At 38.3% G+C, this 22,106-nt stretch overlaps 1 protein-coding gene across 1 annotated transcript in view; it reads left to right on the top strand.

The window, feature by feature from the left end:
* IL1RAPL1 (interleukin 1 receptor accessory protein like 1) overlaps positions 1-22,106 on the top strand; it is a 774,220-nt gene that overhangs the window by 739,396 nt on the left and 12,718 nt on the right. Inside the window, exon 9 of the mRNA XM_066601569.1 lies at positions 12,086-12,229. Coding sequence (XP_066457666.1) covers positions 12,086-12,229 — 144 coding nt within the window. The remainder of the gene's footprint in view (positions 1-12,085; positions 12,230-22,106) is intronic.

Genomic DNA, 22,106 nt, shown 5'->3' on the forward strand with positions numbered 1-22,106 from the left:
ATTTAAAACCAGGTGCAGATCAGAGATACAACTATGAAGTGCTCCAGATAATTAAAGTTGGATTAGTTCAAAAAGAACACATTTATTACTGATCATATCACTCAATATTTTGAGAGGGTGTATGCATTTTATTGTAATTAGCTATCACTTTAGCCTCAATGCTGGAGAAAATCATACTGATAAGAAAAAAAATTAACTATTGGTCAAAATGACTGCAGAAAATCTAGTTTAAATTGAAGCAATTTATTCAGAAAACAATCTAGGGCTGCGCTCAGAATCAATATTTTTTTCTTAATCTGCAATTGTTCTACCAGAAAACTGTTGTGAATGCCCTGTAACTGCTGGAAGTGACAGCTGAAAACTTGAAGATCTATCGCTGATGATTACTTGAATGTGAATTTGTGTGTATGTTATTTGTCAGTTAGCCAATTATGCAACACAGCACTATAACTATATTATTACAAAGTGTCATTTCCAAGAAATAAACTTTCTAGCTTTTTATAAAAATAAACACTGGCACATTTTCTTATTTAGTGACATATATCATGCAATCTATTACCAGTGCAAAATGAAATTAAAGGGGTATTCCAGAAAAATACTAATCATGACCTATGCTGAGATTAAGTGGTCTATAGTTGATTAGTTGGAGTCCACCACTCAGGACCCCAGCCAATCAGCTAATGGTGCGCTTGCTATCAGCACCAATACACACAGGGGTACAGAGCGGAAGCTGCTGCTCTGACCCCATGTAGTGACCAGTGCTGGTAATTGCAGGTGCAGCTCAGTTGTGCCTGCAGTTATAAGCACCCGCCACTACACAGGGTCGGAGCAGTAGCTTTTACTCCATAGTATGCAGTGGCAATGATAGCAGGCGCCTGATCAACTGATTAGCTGAAGCCCGAAGTGGCAGACTCCAGTCAATCTACAATTGATGACCTATCAACATATAGGGTATCAATCGTATGTTGCTGGAAAAACTCTTTAAATATAACAATATGTAACCAAGTGTCATGATATTGCCTTATAAAAATGAATGTGCATTATAAAGGTTTTCTGACAGATATAGCTCTTTTGTAATTACAAGCTGCTCAGTTTGTTTTGTCTTCTACGGCAAGCTTTGCATGATGTGGGAAAAACATCCTGATGGAAACCTAATGCACCAGGATTTGTTGGTTATTATACCAGTCATGAGTTGACTATGAAAGGACATCATGAGGGTAATGTGAGCAGAGCATTACCTTACATTTTGCCATTATTTCTTAAGAGCAAAGTAATAAAAAATGTATTATATCATGTCAACCAAATATAAATTTTGCTAATACTAATAAAGAAGTACAATTGGCACAGCAAACAATTTTTGACAACAGCCACAACTCAGATACATATATCCCAATACATTTGTTTGAGAATCCGAGCTATTGCTTGACTCACATAATATGGAATACATTTTTTTAGATCCTTATATGGTATAAAATGCATATGATCATGTATACCCAAAATAAATGGTAGCTTATCTTGAACATTTAAAGGTATTTTACATTTAAAGATGCTTGACACCGATGACATATCCAACCTCCAGGACCCTTGTCAATCAGCACAATGAACACAGACGCAATAGTGCATATTCAAGTCTAGAGATCAGTACAGGATATGGTTATTTGTTACAAAATTGAGAAAACAGCCACGTGGTTGAAATCATACTTTATTAAGTAAGCTCAGGTCATTACTTAAATGTTACAAAAGACAGGAAGAGGTTGGACGCCATAGGTATATGTCTTGTAGTAATCCCTTCTAGCCATTGGTGGATGCCTGAATCCCTTCCATCTGTTGGTGAATGCCTGAATCACCACTGTCCATTGGTGTGCTTATGTTTGAGTTCTCTATGTCTGTTGGTGTGTGGATGCCTGAACCATGTCTTGTTTGTTGTGCCTGGGGTGGCTGTGGTTTTCTATCTGTTATGTGCCTTTTCCTGGCCCTGTTTGCATTTCCATCTGCTACATGTATATCTTTTCCTATCTTCCATCTAGGTTAGAATATTACATACGCGCTCAGGGGTTAATAGTAAAAGTAGTTTGTAGTACTTACTGGGAAGGGGGAGATCCCCCTTGTAACTTGAAGTAGGGCAGATCTCCTCTCTTGAAACCCAAAGAGATGGTAAAAGAACTTCAGCAACCTGTTGGAGTAAATCTTCTCTTTATTCCACTTATAGGCACTGAAGGGTTGACAGCATACAGGTGGTGAAGGGTTTACAGCAACATGTTTCAGCGTAGATAGTACACCTTTCTCAAGTTTTTTCTGAAGCCATTGTTCAGTTGTCATAAGATGAAATCCCAAAAATTGATCATTTAAAATTGTAATTGATAACTTTTAATGGATATACCTTAAAATAATTGGCTAAAAAAACAAGAAACACATATAAAGACATGCCAAATAGCTATGATTAATAGTAAGACTTTCTAACACATGAGCATCACCTCCCAAAAATTGGGAGAGTTCTCAGGGATATATTGCACTTAATCTCTTACTTAATAGTGTGGGAGATGCCCTCCATCTTGTCAGCTGTGTAGATTTAAGATGGAGGACACTACTTGTGTTTCAAATCCAATATATAGAAAATCCGTGAGCAGCACTACTATAGAAACCTAATCATAGGTGGGCTCTCCAATGCAACAGCTGAAGCAGGAGACTAGATCCAAGCTCCCAAAATATATCCAATAGTCAGAAGAAAGAGAGTTCCAGCAGCATCAATGGTGCTAATCCAATATTGATTTTATTCTTCCATCACACAAGCAAGCAACGTTTCGGCATGTTGCCTTTCTCAAGTTTTTAAGAAAACTAGTTTGAACCAAATGTTAATTGTGCCATGTGGCAAAACCTCTACTGAACATATCTGATAAACTCCTTCCCTTTTCTGATTAAATATTAAGCATTCCCCATGAGAATGACCTATCAGCACACCAAATGTTGTAATGTATCTGAATATCTGAATATCCCACCTTCCTTTGTTTAAATTACTATATAAACCTTTTACCACCAAAATTAAAGCAGATGTCCTGTGGTGTGTCTTTCATTGGTTTCTCTGAGCTCATTTTAATCATATCTAATATGGCACCCACAGTATATTGAACAGCACAATTTCGCACAACTGGGACTCTCAAAAATAAGTGCATATTTCCTTTACATTAGAGTACACACTCAGCCACATTTGTTTACACCACAGCACACTCTCAGTTAGTTCTCCCCTTATATTATGCATATTAATAGTATTTGCTCACAAGCTGAAGTGAACCACTGCTAGTGCCTGTGCTTATACATCTGTAATGTTAGCCCTGGTAGTATCTGCTCTTGCTTTTTATCAGAGCACACTCAGTAGTATTTGGTCACAATGCAGCACACATACAGTAGGCTCTCTGCTATTACTAACAATGCATACTGATAGTCTTTGATCTCTGGCTAAAGTGAACCACTGCTATATCTCAATGTTCTGCCACCTTATACATCCATCATGTTAAGAAGGGTCTGGAATGTATGTGTCAGACAAGTGCATAGTAATTTGACCCCAGAAGCTATGTCCTCCATGAGGCTCAAATGTGATGCAATCAAAGGGACGTTCCTATGCTCTGATTGTAGAGCTTTCCAGTATATTTGGAAGAGTGACCATTTTACAAGTGCATCGACCAATAGGAGATATGAGAACCGTGAGTTCATAAATTGCAAAACAAGAAATATTATATTTATATGGCAACATGTAGTTGCCCTAAAAAGCTATATTAGTAAGACATCTCAACAGTTTAGAAGGCGGATTCTGGCACATATAGGGAACATACAACAAGAAGAACATACCCTCTTGGCAATGCACAAACATCAATTTCATGACAATGACCTTAGTCAGATTAGATTTCAAGGTACTGAATTGCTTCGGCCAAATGGAAGGAGAGGGGATACTTACAAATTGCTGCGCAAGGAATCTGCATGGATTGTGAGGTTTGATTCCTATCAACCTAAGGGTCTGAATTAGGTGCTATCATTTTTGGCTTTCCTCTGAGAGTTCGATGTCTTTTGTGATATTGGTTTCAAGGTCTAAAGGAGGGCTCACTCTGTATGTAAGTTCTATTACTTAATTGCATTGTCTTTAAGAACTATCTAAGATATATGCTTTATTTGCATTTTATAACATTACTTATCTGTCTGAGTGTTGTGGAGTCTATATAACATAGGTAGGATATTGGTATCAGATTCTTTTGCTGCCCGCTATAGCGCAGAGTTTAAATGGCCAACGAGGAAAAAAAAAACTTTGTTCATGTGCAACTATACTGTGTATCAGCAAGCGTAGTTGTGCATACGGCCATTTGAAACCACCCAGCGACAATGTGTTATACGCAAGTGCTCAGTTGAGTGAACCAAACCAATAGAGCCCTGTTTCAGGTAGAACTTTACTAAAAGCTTCATTTGGATTCATGCTAAAACTAACTTTTAGCAAAGTTCAACCTGAAACAGGGTTCTACTTGTCCAGTTTGCCCAACACTATTGGTTTGATACTATATTGTCTTATTTTCTGTGTTCATGTTCCATTTTATTTGTGAAGTTCTGTAGAATATATTGGCAATTAAAGAATAAAGATTCTTCTTCTTCTTATTATTATTATTATTATTATTATTATTATTAAAGTGCCATGCTGTAATAATAATTTAAATACATTTAGTGTAGTATGTGGCTGCAACAAGGTACATAAGACACATAGTACTAGAAAAATAAGTATAAAATATAATATACAGAAATGTTAGTTAGTCTGTACACAAATGATATAAACATTATGCCTTTAAATTCATGTAATTCGTTACTTGTCAAACAATGAATTACATCTGAAGAAAATATGTCAAAATCCAATTTTACAAAGTTACTTCCTCTTTAAAGTACTTGGGGTTTTGTGACAGATGCATGAGAGCCAGGAAATACTAAAAATAATGAAAAAAACATGCCAAATAATTAAATCAGATAAACTAATGGAAGCCATATGATTTAATTTTCTAGCACAACATAGAACAGATGACATCCCTGTGTATTGTAGAAATGCATAAATTGCCAATAATCACAACAAGAACATAGCATATGGCATTGTAGTTACATAACTTCGTCCCAGTGCAGCCTTTACATGTCACACAATAAGATGATGGTCCAGATCAAGGATGTATAATTTTCAAAGCTAGGTCTGCCAATACTATTAATTGTAACGTTTTACATTTTTGCCAATGTACTTTACTTTTTTATATCATGGTTTTCCATCTTTGGATGTGTAAGTATCTTGATTAGATTTGCATTGGAATTATAAAAACCTAATACTTCAAAATTGTAATATAAAACAACTTCTAGAGTAGTGATTCCCAACTGGTAAATCAATGGGAGCTGCATCTGTAATTATGAGCTCTGGCCACAACGCAGGGTTGGAGCAGTGCTTTAGCTCTAACCCTGGTGTTGTGGCAGGCCTGTCTGGAAAACCCCTTTAGGTTTGGTCCGCATGGGGCATTTCCATGTGGACGTCATTTATGCTGCAGAATTAACCTCTTCTCAATGAGTGGTGAATTCCACACAAAAATACAAGATAAAACACATGTCTTAAAACCCGTGATCTGCAGAATGTATGCTGTGGACATTCTGCAGCAAATCAGCCCTGTGTCACCCAACCTGAGGGCTCTTTCACACGATCATATATACGGCGCGTTTTTATGCCCGGGTGTATATACACGCGCCCATGAGAGGCATTGATTTTCAATCCATCACTTCGCAAGGGTGATTATACGGCGTATAAATATGCCAGCAATGTGAAAATTAGAATATATATGTGGCCTGGGCATATATGCTCAGCCCAAAGATACTTCTGGAACTATGTTTTGGCCAATATACGCTAGCGGGTCCCATAGACTCCTATGGGAACAGAGAAAGTGAAGGGAGGGGGAGACATTTAGGCAGTGTCCAATGCTGTGAAAAGCTTTCAGGTGCCTCTATATAGACATTGGAAGCCATCCCAAAGTTTTTTGGCAGAACGAGGGATTTCCGGGGTGTGGCGTACTTTTTTCTGCTAAAAACAATGCTCACGGTCATGTGAATGGACGAGAAAATGCTGGCCCTGATCGTAGAAAAATTACTATTCAGGGACTTATACAGAGCGGAAGTAAAAACCTAAAAATGCAATCGCCGTTTATACAGTCGTGTGAAAGAGCCCTCAGGGTATGTTTACACATAGTGGAAATGCTGTGGATTTTCTGTAGCAGAAAATTCTGTGGCCAAATCAGCAGCATTTCTGCAAAAGTCAAAATACGCACTATTGCTGTGGATTTTGACTTGTAATCAGCTGCGCATCTGCAGCTGATTTCAGAAGACACCGTGTTCCCTCTCACCTCTGAAGTTCACCTATCACCTGATGACCTCTAGTGAGTGCAGCGGTGCTGATCTGGTGATGCAGAAGTGGACAATGTCACTGTGCTCACTAAAGGCCACTGGATGTCTAGAATATTAGAGGTAAAATCATACATTGTAATAGCGCATGCCCCCCACTCATGCCCTCTGACCACACATCCTTTTTGGTAGGGGTATTACCTTTTCCCAGGGGTGACTCCAAAGCTAAAAGCACTGTTCTATAGCCTAGAGAGAAAAACTAACAATTGGCATCCATGGGTGCACATCATAATTTATGTTGGGGCCTTTTGATGTCTGTGGCAGGAATGAGACTATCACTCAGTTTCACTTTATTTGATCTGTAATATCAATTTTCAAATGAAATTTAAAAAAAAAATCAAATAAACAGTAAGACTAAAGTCAAATAGCAAGTTTAATATTAAGTATGATTGGTTGCTATGGGAAAAATCACTGTTATTGTTTCAATTATTTGTCCTCTATGCCAAAGATTTTCTTAGAGAGCATGGAGAAAATAAAAACCAAATTAAAGTGGAAAACAATAAACACTACAAAACTAAATGTATTGATCAACATTTACTAGAATCATTATTTATATTTTAATAACCATTGCTTTTGCTTATACACAGTGCCCATGTAAAGGTCATCAGTTCCAGTTATCTATCAAAGGACTTTTTTACCACTTTAATGTTTAATTAACTTCTTTATGTAGTACTTTAGCAAAGTGAAATCTGTAACCCAGAAAATATACCGAACTTAAACTCATTCTTCATGTTTTCCAGAGTCCTTTGGATAAGTTATGAAGTTAGTTTAAATTAAATGTTAATCCAGGCTGTACACTGGGTTGAAATATGCTTATGATAAGGAACATTTTCGCAGTGCATAATTAAATTGAAGTCACAGCTTTGTCTGTGCTGAAGTTTTAACTAAACAAATATCCTTCTATTAAAAGAGCCTTATTTCTCAGCACTGCATATTCCATTGTGTTGCCCATTAATTATAATGCTAGACAGTACAGTAAATAGCTAACCACTGCCAAGAAAAAGAACTATGTAAAGCATTTTCTTTTTATAATCATGCTATTCCGTAACCAATTTTTGTGCATTAATTTGTCCCATATTTTACAGTTTTGAATGAACAAAGCTTTCTGTGCTGTCTAAAAACGTACTATCATCATACAGGCTTTGTTGCAAATCGGAAACAAACAACAGAAAAAACATCTATCTATAAGTTAATTGTCTTTTTTAGTGTTTATCTTGACACCCCTCAGTGAAATTAGTTGTATATTTACTGTGAATGTTCACAAAGAGTGTATGGAGTTGACTCAAGAGCTAAGCCTCCTTAATAGACAGCGGGTGCCAGCTGTATTATAAAGCCAACACCTTTGGGAACGCAGCATTCCTGCAAGTCAATGTCAGACTTTTTAACAAGCCTTGTAACAATGACTGGGAATTGTGATCCAAAGTGAGAATCTTCTTCTGAAGGAAAATAACCATGCATATACAGCTGTTTCAGGATGATTGCCCCCAATCATTGTGCAGCAGGTTTCTGGCTTGGCTAGTGAGAGGCCTATAGACATGGATCAGTAAGGTTATCATTTCACCTTAAGAAGAGCACCCAGAAGGTTTGAGGAGATTTATAAGCTTCTCACTACCCTTCTGACCAATGTCTATAGGCATCTCACTAGCCAAGCCAGAAATCTGCTGCACACTGATGAGGGGCAATCACCTTGAAACATCTGTCTGTGTATGGTTATCATCTCCTTCTGGAGAAGATTTTGGTTTTGGTTCGCAATATGGCTTACGCAAAGCAATTTTTTAAAGTTTGTTTAAATTTTGTAACTGAAGGAAGACATTAAAAAACTACTGTATATCAATGTGATACTACTGTGATTGAGTCTCATATATGCTATTTGTTTTTGCTGTTTTATAACTAGTCAGTATCACTCATGCAGGTAACAGAACTTCCTATATGATGTAAAAGCATGGACTATATGCACAAATTCTCCAAGGAGGCGACACAAACTCCTATCACATTCAATGATGATGATTACACAGATCACTGAGAAAAGGGATCAAATCCACAAAAAGACACTGAAAAGCAGCCATACTTACTGATACAAAGGTACAAGGGAAGGTACAAACACCAGTTCCCAGCAGCATGCAGAAGGCAAAATACTATACAGGGGAGGTAATACAGGTGCAAAACACTGATAAACAATTACTCGCAGATCTACAATAAATTGAGGGGTGGTGACTGCTTAGGATTATACTTGCCCATTGATAAGACTTGTATAGGGTGCCAAGTACCACAGCTATGTGTAGACTATTAGAGCAGGAGGTGTGGTCCACACTTCCAAACTATACCACACAAAGCACTGACCCCCTATTGTCCCTCCACATCTTAGAGCCATACTCAACCCATCCTGATGTCTTGTGAGACTCTACATTTGCATTATATTATAAACAAAGCACAAAAAAAGGGATCAAATCCACGCAAAAAAAATCATTGAAAAGGGATCATGCTTACTGATATAAAGGTAAAAGGGCAGGTACATACATCAGGTCCCAGGAGCATGCAGAAGGCTAAATGTTATATGGGGAAATAGCACAGGTGCAAAATACTGATGAACATCCACTCACACATTAACTACATTGTGGAGGTTGCAGCCTTCTGCATGTTGGTGGCAACTGGAGTTTGTACCTGCCCTTCTACCTTTGTATTAGTAAGTATGGCCACTTTTCAAGGATTTTGAGGATTATACAGTTTCCTGTCACAGTTATAATGAAAAGTTCAAAGTTCAACCTCTTTGGCTCTATACTTATAATCACTTATCTTGTTTGAGAGAAGTTTGAGGGTATGGTGATTACACTATCCTCTCAGCCGGGAAAGATGATATTGGCTCTGCCTGGTTAGGTGATGCTGTGATAAGAAATCATGGGATGAATGGCATAGTATAAGGAAGAGAAAACAGAATAGTTAAAAATATTTATGGCGACTGAGCTGAAGTAGACAGGAGTATGCAGGGACTTGAGCATTAGTTTTAGAAAAACTAAAGTGTAGGAAATCGGATACCTTGTCTTAGAAATTGCCGAGGAAGGTTAAGGTATGAGGAACTCATACTGATGCTTGGAAGACATATCGTATTACCAGTCGTTAAACATCCAGTTTACATTTGCTACGTCTGTGCAGTATATTTGGAACAAGAAAATGTACTTAAGGGCTCAGTAACATGGGCACATCTGGGCGCCGATGCGCCCGTCTTCCTGCATGAAGAAAACGGCCGCACTGCAGGTGTGGATGACTCTCCACAGCGCCGGAAGAAAGAACACGTGACTGGCAATGGAACCAGTCATGTGTTCTTTCGGCCGGCAGTGCGGAGACTGGTCTGTACCTGCAGTGCATCCGTTTTATCCTGCAGAAAGATGGGCACATCGGCGCCCAGATGTGCCCGTGTGACTGAGCCCTTAACTGGATTTATATACATCAGCAGTACAGTAGCATAGGACCATTGCAGTCTTGTCAGGATTAGTGGACGTGGATCCATCAAGCCACAGACTGGTTTGGCTTTGGGCCAAATCCTGAGCCAACACCTGAGATACTTCAGTCTTCATCTTTTTAACCTCTCTAATGGGGATGCAGGCTTTGCTGTAAGGTACCGAGGCTGTTACTCAGGAAGTGATTCCAGTACTGTGGAATGTGACACTATTAAAAGACTAGGTGCAGTACTTGAAGGTGTGAACAGGAGCATAGTCAGACAATACAGGTTGAGGTAAGCTGTGCACTTCAGCATGAGGAACAAAGTCAGAGATTGTGTCTCAGAGATATCACAAGCCAGAGTCAGGAGTGAAGACAGGAACATGGTCAGGATTAGCTAATGTCCAGAAATGAGAGAGTCAGAACAACTAGAAAGCACCTTGAGCAGACTAGAATGCCCTGCATACTCAGGCACCCCCCATAGGAAGAAGATGCCTAATACAGGCAGAGATGATCAAGGATTGGCAGATGAGCGTAATGTATCATGCACACCGGTCTTTTAAGAGGATGGTTGGCAGCACATGTCAAAGTGCAGGCGGATGCCGAAGCCAAGCATCTGCCGGTTGGAGAAGCAGCATGCAAGGAACACCTGCCAGGAGGGATAAATCAGTTACTGCAAACTGTGACAAGTCCAATATGATTTTTCTACAAAGAAGACTGCCGCCATGGGGTCAAAGACAACTTTTTGTGGTTGACTGAAAGTGAAGAAACTTGGTACTTCCGTGAAGCTAAGGCTCTGTTTATACTGTCATCAGGGCTTCTATCATTTATAGGATCCATGATGGATATGATTGGCTGTCTCATAATCCAACCTGATATACTGTTTTATCTTCTATTTGATGGCTCCACTATTTGTTTCACTTTGGCTTATAATAATCATTCAACAGGTTTCTGTCATACTGTATAGTGTATATTTTCCATAGTAAAATAACGCTGCATGCATCATAGTAACCTAGTTACTATGGAAACTATGATGTCAAAGTGAATAGAACCTAAAGATCTTCAAAGTCAAGTTTTCTGCTTGTATTTTCGGTATTTTTATTAACATATTTTTACTGACTATTTGAAAAGAAAACTAGAAAAGGAAACTCTTGATTTGATACAGATTAAGAAAGTGCAAAATACTACAAAACAAACAAGTAAAGGGTGATATATTATAAAACAAACGTGCATAGCCACAAGGATTGTAATGACCAAACTGGTTTCAGAAGTTGCTTAGAATTTCAACTAAAGTTGTCATTTTGTAAAGTTTGCTAAGTTAGCATACAGCAGTTTAAGTAACCCTCTAATATGCAATTTTTCTTAATCTATGCGTTTGGTTCTTGCAATTTATAGAAAAAACAATAATATATTCCATACTGTATGTTGTTAGGCTTCCTTGAATGACATAACTGATTAAATTATCATGCTGACAAATAAATGTGGAAACATTACTTTGGATTAACTATCCTGGGGCACTGTATTCATTTACTTTGTATTTCATCCATCATTTCAATCTCTAGTATATGCTGTAGATATGCAGTAGAAATTATTGTAGTAATGCTCACAGAATGAGTGTCAGCTATGAAATATTGTGCTGATTTGTAATACACAAGTAATAAAGCCTGGGAAAAAGTAAAGATGAATAATAGATCAACAAGACTGTCATACATATTAACATTTAAGTGAGAAAGCAATTCCTGTAGTAACTGCACAATGCATCTTAATTAAATTTATGTGGAGCCATAATGTCAGTTTTGGAGATATGGGAAGGTGGAGAAAAATAAAGTTGGTTTATAAAGATATTGCAAAGTAGATTCTGGAATCTCCTAAATACATGAAAGGATTGAGTAGATAAACGATTAACCCCTCCCCTCCATACTACATTATGATGTCATCTTAGTCATATTTTACCTAGTGATTCATAGCAAACTAGAATGCCCAGAAATAATTCTAGCCTCATCTAATGTAACTGCAAGTGCTTGCTGATTACAATACATATGTAAATATATTATTATTAACATATAGAGACAGAATATTTTAATGTTTATTATTTATGAGATACAGTTGCAATTTCACTTGTATACACTGTTTTCAACTATGGTTGCCAGAAGTATATTGCCCTGCTTAGCCCATACATTTTCTTCTTATATTATAGAACTGATGTACACAGTTGAACTCGCTGGAGGTCTCGGAGCCATACTTCTGTTACTTGTATGTCTAGTCACTGTCTACAAGTGCTACAAAATAGAACTTATGCTTTTCTACAGAAATCACTTTGGAGCAGAAGAACTTGATGGAGGTAAGGAAAATCATGTTATTTGTTTGCATTAAGACAATATATGCAAATGTAGAAAACATTTAGCATATTATGATGACTTAACAATACTGTAAATTGATTTATTATGATGCACCAATCATAATAAGAATCGCTACATCTCTGTGTAGAAATGCCTCATGAGGCCCATTTAGACACAATGATTCTCACTCAAAATTCACTCAAAGCCATCTTTTGAGCGCGAAATGTTGAGTCTAAATGCATAGGCATCATGCAGTTTTCGTGCATGAGTCATTCTTCGCTCAATTCAAGTTTTCTTGAATTGAGCGCTGAACTCTTATCATCGGTGCAGGCTGTTATCACAGTTGGTAGCACTGATAAGATTCTTTCAGCTCGCGTCCCGCTGGTAGTTCACAGCGGGATGCGAGCTGTAATCACAGAGAATAATACAGCTGTTTGCTTATGAAAAACAGCTGTATTGTTCGCCGAAACATAGTGGCAGTGTGCTGCTCTACCTGCATAGCTCTTAAGTAGCTGCTTAGCTACTATAGACTATGCAAAGATGATCACTCAAAACAGTCAGTCAAACTATCATTTGAGCAACTTTTGAGCCATCATCTGTCAGTGTAAATGGGGTCTTAAGCTCCATACAGTATTTTGCATCAATATTTGCAAGCTGTTATGGAAGTATAATGATATTCATGCATTCGCACATGGAGGTATTATATTATTGCATTCACATATTCTGTCCCAGCCAAAATTTGTTAATATTCATTGGTTTCTTGGACAAGTCAGAAATGCAACTTTGATTCAATGATCTTTTTTTACTGACTAGGAAATGCCATTAAAATTTATGTACTCTCCTGTCTCTAGCCTATTGAGCAGAGCTTCCTTTGTCTCAGCCAATCAGGTAAATACACAACTGCCCAGACTCTGTGTCAACAGATTACCCCAGAGATGAGAACTGTATTAAAACAATGAAGAGATTAATAACTAATGCTCCTTTTACATGGAATGACAATCAACTAAGCAACTGCATGAGCACTGATGTCACCGCTAAGGTCGTTAATGCTCACACAGTGTGTTTAGACAGAAATACTTATTGCTGGATCACAGACTTCTTACTGGCTTCTTGCTCAGCGCTATACCTTCTATGTGAAGTGCTTGAGCAGGGAGCGTTTACACGTAACAAGCAGCCAGTAATCTAGTGAAAGCCAGAGATAACGACAAGTAAACGAATAGTGAGTGATTTGTTTGCATTTACACTGTACGATTATTGCTCAAATTCATTTGCTTGAAGGACTTTTGAGTGATAATTATGCAGGGTAAGTGGTCCATAAGATTATGGTTCATCTGTGTGGTAGAAAAAAACAGGGATTTTTTTAGCATTTAATATCAGAAAATATATGTTATATTGATTGACCCATATATACAATATATAAACAACTTATTTCTCACCACATGAATCTTCTCACCTAATCATCATAATAAACCCAATAATCATTTAATGCATGCTCAGATATAAAAGTTGTAATTTTAGAAACAAGTATGTGAGAAAACTTTAATTAGTCACATAGAGCTTAATATTCAGAAACAGCAGGGTAAATGATAGGATAAACAATCTATGTGTAATGAAATTCATTTAAGTTAAAGAGCCTTTCCTTAGTAATATCTTTACCACACAGTTCTGGTAAGAAATATACATATTGCACCTATAACAAAGGCTGTGATAATGTTTCTTAATATCTGACTGATTTCCCCCCAACTGGGCTGACGTATTCCAATTTTCAATTAAAATGCTTACATTGTTCTGGTCCTCTCTGTGTATTCTTAAAGGGTATTAAACAATTAACAGCACGTCAATGTCTTATGTTTTACTGCTTATGTTCATTAATGGGTTTTTTTTACCCAAGAGCTGAAAAAATACAAAGGAAAACAAAGTAAAAAAGAAAAAAAAAATATTCAATCAGAAGCAAAGTGACTATTGCAAAAGGATTTAATATATGTATTCGTTATTATATCTGTCAGTAAAAAATAAAAGACTATTAAAAAGGTACATTTGTACTTGTACCCTCAGGATAGATTTGTAGGTTTGAATTATATGCATGTTCTTTCTAAAGTACATTACTTTCTTAATAACAATGCACCAACAAAAGTTTGACAATAGATGTTTAATGCTGAACATTGCATGATGCCCTTAGAAAACTATTGATATGAGCAGTTGTAACCTAAGAGACTCAATTCTTCATTGATTGTGTCATTTGTTCCTTTACATTCCAATTACACCTCTATTTAGATATTAGGAAATTGCATAAACAGCCATTCCCTAATTCATATTAACATATGTAGATTTCTATTACATTAAGGACCATTTACTTGGAGTGATGATCGCTCAAAAATCGCTAAAAAGCGATCGTTTCAGCAAGCATCGTTGAGTCTAAATGCGCGGCCATCGTGCACTTTTTGTGCACTGATAGCTGATCCTTAAATTCAGGACAACCTAAAATTCATCACTCGGCCTTATCAGCAGTTCTCCACGGGTAGTGCTGATAGCACTGCTTCCTGTTGTAGAACAAAGGAACTGAAAGCAGATGAGAGCCCACCGGCTATTAACTGCTTTCAGCTAAGGCTTCATTTGCACACTAAATTGCTATTAAGTAGCTACTTAATAGTTTATGCAAAATGATCGCTCAAAGCTGTCCCTCAAACGCTTTGAGCGATCATCACTCCGTGTAAATGGGCCTTTACCTCTGTTACAAAAAGTAGTACTCAGATAAGCAACTGCAACAAACAGTCATTTTCAACAGTCTCTGTCTCCTGCTTAGCAAGCACATCACTGCAACAACGAGGGATCTGAGACTTTTACTGATGCTCTGTACTTGTATTTGTGCATTGTGTGAATATATGCGTATAACCATTGTTTACAATTGCATGGTGCTTTTACTGATAGCTTTATGTCTATTTTTTTGTTTTGTCGCACATTGCTTTTGCAAATATTAATCAATAATGCATAGATTATATGAATGTAAAATATTCACACACCCTTTTTCCAGACTCCAGCGGCTTCTTTGGAGATGAACCATCATATAACATCTAATGGATAATGCTTTATATTATTGGAAAGAAAATAATAGAAAATACCCCTGAATGCTGTAGTGCAGGACAATTTTTTTTAGATCTAAGCACTCTATTAGCTTCATTTTACTGACTTCATGAACAGATACAGATGTATTAATTTATGCTTTTACAATAAAAAAAAAAAACTAAATCTAAGGGCTGGTTCACACTGCATTAATGGAGTTGTCTAGGTTAGAAAACCATGGCTACTTTCTTCCAAACACAATGCCACCCTTGCCCATAGAATTGTGTGCGGCATTGCAAATCTATTAAGGTGAATGGGAATTCAGCTGCAATAGCAGACACAACCTTTAGACAAGGGCGATACCGGGCTTGGAAGAACGCAGCTGTGGGGAGTGTGATCTTGTTTATTTTGTTACTTGTGTAAGTAAATTTGTAGATCCCCAGTAGAATGTGCTCCACGCTTGGCAATGCCATCCAGTGTGCTACTTGTGCAATGTATGCAGTTCTTGATCAGTTGATCGAGGGTGCATACTGTTTCTCAATATGCATGTATGTCGCACGTCTGGAAGCCCAAATCCTGGATCTAAGTGAGCGACTGGCAACACTGTGATCTATTGACAATATGGAAAGGAGTTTGATGCTCACTGAGTAGGCACTCGCCGGGGTAGATGCCGGGGAGGACGGTAGTTTGGAATAGCAGAACAAGCAGGCAGCTGGCTGAGTGATAGTTAGAAGGGGTAAAGGAAAGATAACTAGAGAGGCTAGTCCTGAAATGGCAGATGATGGAGATGCCATTACAGAGCCAGAACCACTGCAGCACGACATGCCCTCTGACCACCAGGGAGATGACTACCCTAGTAAAAAAGGGAAGAGGAGCGCAGGGCAGGCTAGACAGGTCATAGTGATGGAGGACTCAATTATAAGAGGGACAGACAGGGCAAGCTTCCACAAAGACCAGGATCATTGAATGGTGTGTTGTCTTCCTTGTGCTCGAGTTTGACACATTGTGGATCGGGTTAACAGATTACTGGGAGGGTCTGGTGAGGATCCAGCAGTCATGTTGCACATTGGCACCAACAGCAAAGTTAGTGGTCAATGGAGGACCCTCAAAAACGATTTCAAGGACCTAGGATTTAAGCTTAGGGCAAGGACCTCCAAGATAGTTTTTTCAGAAATACTATTTGTACCCTGAGCCACACCAGAAAGGCAGCGAGGGCTTAGGGAGGTAAACAAGTGGCTCCAGAGTTGGTGTAAGAAGGAAGGCTTTGGGTTCCTGGAGAACGGGGTTGACTTTGCTGTTGGCTACAGGTTCTACAGTAGGGAAATGCTGCATCTCAATGGGGAGGGTGCGCTGGGCTGGGGAAGAAGATGACTAAAAGGTTGGAAGAGTGTTTAAACTAGGGACTGGGAGGGAGGGTGAAAAGAGGGCGACAAGGTGACAAGGGTGATAAGTTTTTAGAACAATTAAAGACAACTACCTTACCCAACTTGTACAGGCGCCAACTAGAGGGAGGGTCACTCTGGACTTATTATTAACCAACAAACCAGACAGAATTACGGGGGTGCAGGTGCAGGGACACTTGGGAAATAGTGACCACAATATAGTTAAATTTCCAGCTGTCATTCAATAAGAAACCTTATCAGGGAGCAACAAAAAGGTAAACCTTAGTAAAAAAAATTTGATCAGCTTACAACTACTAATTGGGACATTAGTAGTTGGGACATTAATTGGGACAGCGTCCTCAAAAATAATAGTACAGGCGACAAATGGGAGCAGTTTAAAAACATCCTAATTACCTCATGTGAGCAGTTTATACTCTCTAGTAAAAGTAAAAGAATTACAAGTAGAAGGAAACCAATGTGGCTCGATAAGAGGGGGCTATAAGTGAAAAAAAGAAAGTGTTTAAATTATTAAAACAAAAAGACAGTAAAGAAGACTTAAAAACATACAGGGAAAAAAACAAATTATGTAAAGGAAAGATAAAAGCTGCCAAGGATGAGGCAGAGAGTCTGATTGCCAAAGAGAGCAAAAATAACCCTAAACTATTTTTCCATTACTTTAATAAATAATGCATGAGAAATAATAGAAGATGATGAGGTAAAGGCTAATCAAATAGTTTTTTTCAAGTGTATTCACAGAGGAAAAAGAACTGTCACACAAGATGCAGGGGGATAAAATAACCCCCCCACAAAATATCATCTGCCTAACTCAGGAGGAAGTGCAGAACCAGTTAGAAAAGATTAAATTCGACAAATCAATAGGCCCAGATGGAATACACCCAAGGGGTCTTAGGGAACGTAGTGACGTGACAGCCAGGCTGCTATTAGGACACTATTGAGACCGGAGTTGTATCACTGGATTGGCGTATTGCCAGTGTGCGTCCAATATACAAAAAGGGGTCAAAAAGGGTAACTACAGGTCAGTGAGTCTCACTTCAATAATTGGAAAAATATTCAAGGGGTTTCTGAGAGATGCTATCATGGAATACATCAAGGAAAACAATGGCTTAACTCCTCATCAGCATGGCTTCATGAGGGGTCGATCATGTCAGACCAATTTGATTAGCTTGTACAATGAAGTAAGTTCTAGGCTGGACCTGGGAGAATCTATTGATCTTGTGTATCTGGATTTTTCTAAAGCATTTGACACTGTGCCACATAATAGACTGATATATAAAATGAGACAGCTCGGACTGGGCGAAAATGTGTGTGGTTGGGTAAAGAACTGGCTCAGAGATAGAAAGCAGAGGGTGGTAATAAATGGACCGCACTCTGCACCATTGCTAGTGGGTTACCACAGGGTTCAGTATTCTGTTCAATATATTTATTAAAGATCTGATAAAGGGACTGCACAGTAACATGTCGATATTTGCAGACGATACGAAATTATACAAGGTAATTAATACAAAGGCAGACAATGTACAGCTGCAAATGGACATAGAAAAGCTGTGGACTTGGGTAGAAAAATGGCAAATGAAGTTCAATATTGATAAATGTAAGGCTATGCACATGGGCACGGGAAACGGATGTCACCAATACACACTAAATGGGGTACTGCTAGGGAAAAATGAAATGGAAAAAGACCCGAGGGTAATAGTTGACTGTAGACTTAACTGGAGCAATCAATGCCAGTCAGCTGTTGCAAAAGCAAATAAAGTCTTGGGTTGCATTAAAAGAGGTATATGGGCGGAGAATGAGAACATTATTCTTCCACTATACAAGGCACTTGTTAGGCCATTCATGGAATACTGTGTACAGTTCAGGACACCGGTACTCAGGGAAGATGTTGTAGTGCTTGAAGGGGTTCAAAGAAGGGCAACTAAATTAATAAACGGAATGGGAGGACTGGAATATCCAGAGAGGCTTTATTCACCTTGGGATTATTCACCTTGGAAAAAAGACCAAATAACTATGTATAAATACATTAGGGGGCAATACAAGGATCTCTCCCATGATCTGTTTATACCCAGGACTGCAATGGTAACAAGATGGCATCCTCTATGTCTAGAGGAATGAAGATTTCATCACCAACATAGAAGAGGGTTCTTTACTGTAAGAGCAGTGAGACTGTGGAACTCTCTGCCTGAGGACATGGAGATGGTAAAATAGATAGAGGAGTTTAAGAAGAGACTAGATGCCTTTCTAGAATACTACGATATTACAGGATTTAGGCACTTAATAACCAGCGGTGTTGTTGATCTGGGTCTTGAAATCAGGTAGGAACTTTCAAACATTGATCCAGGGATTATTCTGACTGCCACTATGGAGTCAGGAAGGCTCCCCCCCCCCCCCCAAATGGGCTAATTGGCTTCTGCTTCATTGTTTGTTTTTTGCCTTCCTCTGGATCAACAAGGGGGATGGAAACAGGCTGAACTAGATGGATGTTGTCTCTAGCCTAACATACTATGTTACTATGTTTTTCTAAAAGCAGACAACTCCTTTAAAGCTCTCTGTTGAGTTTTCTGGCAGGTGATTCCATCTGAATGATCAAAAATGTCATTTAAATAGAGCCTACAACAGAATCATGTGACTTTAATGAGACAAACAGAGTTTAAAGGTGCATGGTCAACTACAGTTGTTTTCTCAAAAAAAATTTTAATTAACGGAAAGCAGGTTAAACAAAGTCCAAAGTTTGCATGTCTGGCCTCCACTTATCTCATCTAAGTTAATGAGTCTATTGTGGCTCTCATTGAATACCATTTTCGTGTATTCATACATCAGCCCCTGCCAGATAGCTCAATGAAGAGCTTTAACACAGTGTGAATTAAGGGCAATTCACATGGGATGATTATCACTCAAAATTTGTTTGAACTAATGAAATTGAGCATAAAAATAATTCAGTGTAAGTGCAAAAAAGTTGTTTACTATTCATTTTCGCTGACTTTCAGTCGGCATAAAAACCATCGCTGGATTGCGGGCTTGTCGTTCACTGTAAATGCTTCCACCTCTTCATATAAAAGGTGAAGCGCTGAATGAGAAGCCCACGATCCAGTGGTGAAGTCTGTCAGCTTAAAAGCTCTACACGAGCGCTAATGACAACGTGCAATCGTTTAGATGACTGTTGTCCTATGTAAAAGGGACATTACATTTATATGCTAACAAACTGCATAATTAGAACAGTTACAGAATGACAGTAGAGAATACAGACATAAGCATCATCAGTTTCCCGTTTTGTGAAGTTGTAATGTTGTTTTTGAAGGATGATTAGGAGCTAATGCACATATCCCTCAGTTGTTCTCCTACTATGTGTTGTCTATTGATTAATATGAAGCCAATATTATTCAATGAGTCAATTTCCATGCTCATGTGAATTCATACCTACAATTGTTATACAGCATGCTTCATTGGATTTCACATGATGGCTAAAACCTCCCCATAGAAGTAAATATTTTATACTGGTGTTATGCATATACATGCATAAATACTGAACTAGATGCAAACAAAATCATTCAGATTTCATGTCCCAGTCAGTTTTGTATAATAGACTTTGTTCATAAGTATTGTTGAGTTAACTGAACCAGTAAATTCCTATCACAGAGGCGAAAATGAATCTATACGTTCAACTAAGCCCTTCACGGAATAGACATTAATACCTAAAAAGATTTTTATTTATAACTTTTAAAATCTGGGGCACAAGGAACAGCTGTAACTACCACGTCACAAATGCTATGACAGGGTGTCAGCTGTACAAGACACAGACGTACATATAATTATAATTAACTCAGACTTTGTAATATAATGTTTATGCCCATCTATAAAGTTCTCTTAAGTGGCCAGGTACAGTATATTTCAGTGTGACTAGAATAAACATGTACACACCCAGGAGCTTATAATGCCACAGAGATTTTTCAAAAATCTAATGAGAAATTTTGAGATTTATCTGACACAATTATGTTGTCAAATGTCCCAGAGATTAATACCAAAGTGAATGTAAATAACACGGTTCTAGTTAATTCAGTGTAGTAAACGACAGAATGCATTTTTATTGTGGTTTATAGTTCATGAGAGGATACATATTGTATTGTAGTTCGTAATTCATAGGCCCACAGTTTACACTTCAACACGTGTCCCCACACATGTAGTGGTTCATCAAGAAAACGGGAACGCTTATGGAATGGATGGACCCCTCGTTGTATAATTAGACACCGGTTGTATTTGACTAGTGTCTGAGTGTAGATCTCCCCAATAGTTCATGTATGAGAGTTATTCCTGGTCCGTACATATTTTATGTGAATACTTCATATAAGAAAAGTGTTCAAGTTATATATCTCTAATCTGGTGATCAATATAGGCCACCGTAATGATCACAAAAGAACTCAGGAATTGGGATCACTTAGATTAAAGGGGTCCAAGGCTAGCCGCGATAGACTACTTATTTCTCAGACAGGTATGACCTGTATTGGTCTATCCTGTCCAGCAAAGTCACTGATTGTTATTCACCTCTTGGTCTCCACCAGTAGTTGCAGAGATAGTCCAGTAATTTGCAGCAAATAATGATGGAAGTCTATCCTGATACTGATAGACAATACAGAACACAGCTCTACCTTAGCTAGATTTTAGGTCTCCAGATTCGGAGTTTACTGCTGAAGTAACTAACTTGATTATACATTAGCCCTTTTCCCATAGATAAGGTCAAGCAAAAGATCCCTTCATACACCAGCACAATCGTCTGCCTGCAGATTTATAGATCATAGTAAAAATAATAAACAGGAGAGCCAGACCCATAGCCCTGATGGTGGACTAGAGTATCTGAGGCTCTTTGTCCAAGGCCCTGCTTATATAGTGGATTTACTGACACCCATAGGAGAAATCCACACATCCCTCCTACCAATCATTAGCTGAAGAAGGTGAGCCCCTCTCAGCCATAAGGATACTACAAGTAAACACTCCCACCTCATAAGATCTATATCTTATTTCTAATAGCCCAGACTCGATGCGATTCGTTGCAACAGGTAAATCATCTTATTGCATAGATAGAATGCTTCAAAACTCCCGTCAAGAGAACTTCCGTTCAGGTACAGGATGGCATCCCTGTTGCCATGGGGGACTCCAATCATGGAGAGATTGCATGCGAGAAACACCCCTATGTGTCATCAAGGGGTGTGCCAGATCAGTTTTTTATAAATAGTCACAGGCAGGTACAACTCCGCAATGGGAATTCCGTGTGCACCCACAGCATGGGTGGCTCCCTGGAACCCACCAGCGGTACATAAATATATCCCATTGCATTGCCCATCACAGCTGAGGTAATAAATTAATGTTTAATGCAGGTGGGCTTCGGCCCACACTGCATGCCCCAGTCAGACTGGGGTTCTTTAGA

Source organism: Eleutherodactylus coqui, chromosome 4 (assembly GCF_035609145.1).
Source record: "Eleutherodactylus coqui strain aEleCoq1 chromosome 4, aEleCoq1.hap1, whole genome shotgun sequence".
Classification (NCBI taxonomy): domain Eukaryota; kingdom Metazoa; phylum Chordata; class Amphibia; order Anura; family Eleutherodactylidae; genus Eleutherodactylus; species Eleutherodactylus coqui.